Source organism: Sparus aurata, chromosome 2, assembly GCF_900880675.1.
Source record: "Sparus aurata chromosome 2, fSpaAur1.1, whole genome shotgun sequence".
NCBI lineage: Eukaryota > Metazoa > Chordata > Actinopteri > Spariformes > Sparidae > Sparus > Sparus aurata.
This window is the reverse complement of record NC_044188.1, coordinates 1,862,478-1,865,734: the sequence shown is the minus strand read 5'-3', so window position 1 is coordinate 1,865,734 and position 3,257 is coordinate 1,862,478. Positions and strand designations below refer to the sequence as shown.

Genomic DNA, 3,257 nt, shown 5'->3' with positions numbered 1-3,257 from the left:
TCCTCTCCTGATATTTCTGGATGAAACCTGTTTTCTAATAAATGATGTTTTATTATTTTAAGCAGATTAAAATGTGACACTGGTGAAGCTCAGTGGTTCTGATTGAGGTTCTGTTGAAAATGTTCCCTGTGAGACAAAGGTTCTCCATCATATGAATCAGAACCAGACGGCGTCGACCAAAACCAGCTGAACTGAAGTGTCACTAAACATTATGTCATTATTGATCGATCACATCTTAATAATCATTCATGTGCTGAAGAGGGGACTGTGGCCAGCAGGAGGCGCTGCTCAGCCCACACACAGTTCTTCTCCCAGAACCTTTAATCCAAACAGGTTCTGGATGTGGTCAGACTCTATAATCTCTGATCTCATCCACACTCTCATTCACACTGTGGACAGACGGAGGCGGAGCCACAAACTTGATTTCTCTCTTTAATTGATAATTACATTAATTACTCAGGTTCACTGCAGCCACGCAGCTGCTGATTGGTCCGTCCAGGCGCTCAGGTGAAGGTCAGGGGATCTGGGATTGGTCAGTTGAGTCTTGGTGAGGGTGTGGCCTTAGCTGGGAACAAAAACAACAAGGGGACAGGTGAGACAGAGCTCAGGTAACCTGGGCGGGGCTTAGAGGAGGCAGCTGGGTACCTGGGCGGGGCTTTAACAGGAAGTGAAGCCCTTCCAGTAGAAGTTCTTGCAGCCGGCTTTGCGTTCGCGGGGGGGCAGGTTGTTGGGGGCGTCGACGGACCGCTCCAGGTTCATCCTTCCTCCTGTTGCCGTGGATACGACCTCAGCCTCCCGCTGGGCGTCGGCCTCTGGTAGAGACATCTGAGCCAGCAGGTCCTCGACCGCACGTTTACTCCACTCCTGGAGAACAGGCGACAACGTCAGGGAGTAAAATACCTTTAAACAACATCTGTAATCACTCAGGAGCTGTTCTGGAGCTTTTCATCGTATCACGTGATCTTCTTCAACACAGCATCGACGCTGACTCCGAGGTGATGAAGGAAACATTGGTCTTTTTAAAGAAATGAAAACAGTTTTTAACACCATTCCTTTAAGACCTGAACCCGGAGCGAGTCTGCGGTCCGTCAGCCGGCAGCAGGTCGGAGGAGCTGCTGCGGTTCAGAGAGGACGTTTCTTCTTTTTAATATGTTGGGTTCAGCCTCCTCCTGTAATCACGGATGCCTCCGACCTGCAGCGTCTCTCTCAGCCGGCGGTCCATACAAACATTTAGCGCTCAATCAGGCTGAAACAACAACAGCTCTGCGTCCTCGCTGCTAATCTGCTCCTCCATCCTCCTTCATCCTCCTCCTGTCGCCTCCTGTCGCCTCCCTGACATCAATCTTTATGTTTTTAATGTTTTTCTGTTAAGTACTGTTTCACTTCTACACATCCACATAGAATGTTCTATAAGGTCCATCATGTTTTCTGTGTACAATACTGTAAATCAGTGCTTCAGTATAACGAAGTCATCTGTCAGTGTTGTAAGTTCTACTGATGTTACTTCATCTGATGTTACTCCTGCTCGTGTATTTAAAGGAGTAGTACGTGATCAGAATATAAATATTTACAACATTAATGAGGTAATAATACAAACTGTCTCCATCAGTGAATAAACCAGCTGTAAGGTCCCACAACACTGTTTGAAGCTAGAAAGGTGGCAGGGTCCGCCACATATACACAAAGTAAAGCAGTATAACTGTGTTGTCCTTTAAGGTCAGTCTGTTTGTTCGTTGACATATATTAGACTTTATATTGGACTTTATTCAACTTCTTTTGTAAAAAGACACATTTAAAAAGGAGCCGGAGTTTTATATTATTATATATTACTGTCTGATGTTCAGAAGTTCAGGTTCCACTCTGTGTGCTCAAACAGCTCGGGTCAGAACTTTTTAAAGCATTTTAATGTCCTTATTTGTGCTCGCAGGACGGACAGGTCTGCTGTAGAACATTCACACAGGTCATAAATTCTGTTATTATACATAATGAGGACAACCTGACTGAATGATGATGATACTGGTGGGACATGATGTTGTTCAGGCCTGAAGCCGCTGCAGTAAACCGCTCTGTTGGTTTGTGAGCGTGAAAATCATCTGCGATCAATAATCAATGATGCGTTTACATGATTTAATATCTGAACAGCTGAGAGAGCCGAAGACAAATATCACGAGTCACACTGAAGCTTTTAGTGAACGAGCTGTTTGAATAAAGTTCTCGTCGGCTCAGAATGACGATGGAGAACCTCAAGGTCCAGTTTCAGGTCCTCTCAGTATCAGAACGCTGTCAGATAAATTCTGTCTGATCTGAAGACGTAACGTGTCCTCTGATGGAGAAACCGGGCTGAGCTGCAGAACTCAGGTGTTAATATTTTGGTGTATTTACATTATAAATACAGTTTTTCTTTTGTACCTGAAGCTGTTTTTGAGTTTTCTATTCAGTTTCACTTTGATTTAAACGTATTTAAACTGAAACCCAGAGGCTGTGGTTCTGTCCTGGTGAAGACTTTACACCAAACAGCTCAGTAGAAATGGAGCGTTCTGATTGGCTGTCGGCGCTCTCACCTGTGACAGGAGCCCGGCGCTGCGAGCTCGTTGCAGCAGCCGGTGCTGATGCAGCTCCAGGTTCAGGTCCTGGTTCTGGTCCTGGTCTCTGTCAAGCTGAGAGGAAACGCCTGGAGCGCACAGAACCAATGCCACAAGAGCCAAGATGGCGGGACAACGAACGCACTGCATACCTGCGGAAATATCAGGAGGAGAAGAAGAAAAGACACGGTGAGGTTCTGACGGAGGAAACCAAACATCAGGACAAAGAGGAGAAGCTCCTACTGTCGGCTGGTCTGGTGTCTTCTGCTGGGCCGGGGTCTGGTTCTGGTTTGTCTCTGGTCCTGGTGCTCCTGGGCGCTGCTCTTTTGAAGCCCGATGCTCCGCCCCCCCGGGTCACATGATGCAGCGTGTTTGATTGACAGCTGGCGGGCTGCTGCGAGGCGATGAAGGAACGCTGACAGTCGAGTCAAACACGCGTCCATTAGGCCTTATTGACTTTAAATGGAGTCTGAACAATAAAACAATAAAACTATCAGCAGCCGCAGCGCTGAGCAGCCGCCGGCGCTCATCTACTACAAACACAACGGCAGAATGTCCGGCTGAAGAGGAGAGGAATTAACGGAGCGTTCAGAGGATTAGCAGACTTCATTAGCACTCGCTGATATCTCCATTAAACAAAGAGGCAGCAGCAGCGGAGAGCCGCCCACTCAACAT

At 47.1% G+C, this 3,257-nt stretch overlaps 1 protein-coding gene across 1 annotated transcript; it reads right to left on the bottom strand.

The window, feature by feature from the left end:
• Positions 1–419: 419 nt before the first annotated feature.
• LOC115572643 (somatostatin-2) lies at positions 420–2,952 on the bottom strand. The gene is made up of 4 exons (XM_030402972.1): positions 2,826–2,952; positions 2,562–2,734; positions 646–864; positions 420–565 (listed from the first exon to the last, which is right to left on the bottom strand). Exons 2-3 carry the CDS (start codon positions 2,730–2,732, stop codon positions 658–660), a joined length of 378 nt encoding a protein of 125 aa, XP_030258832.1. The 5' UTR covers positions 2,733–2,734; positions 2,826–2,952; the 3' UTR covers positions 420–565; positions 646–657.
• Positions 2,953–3,257: the final 305 nt, after the last annotated feature.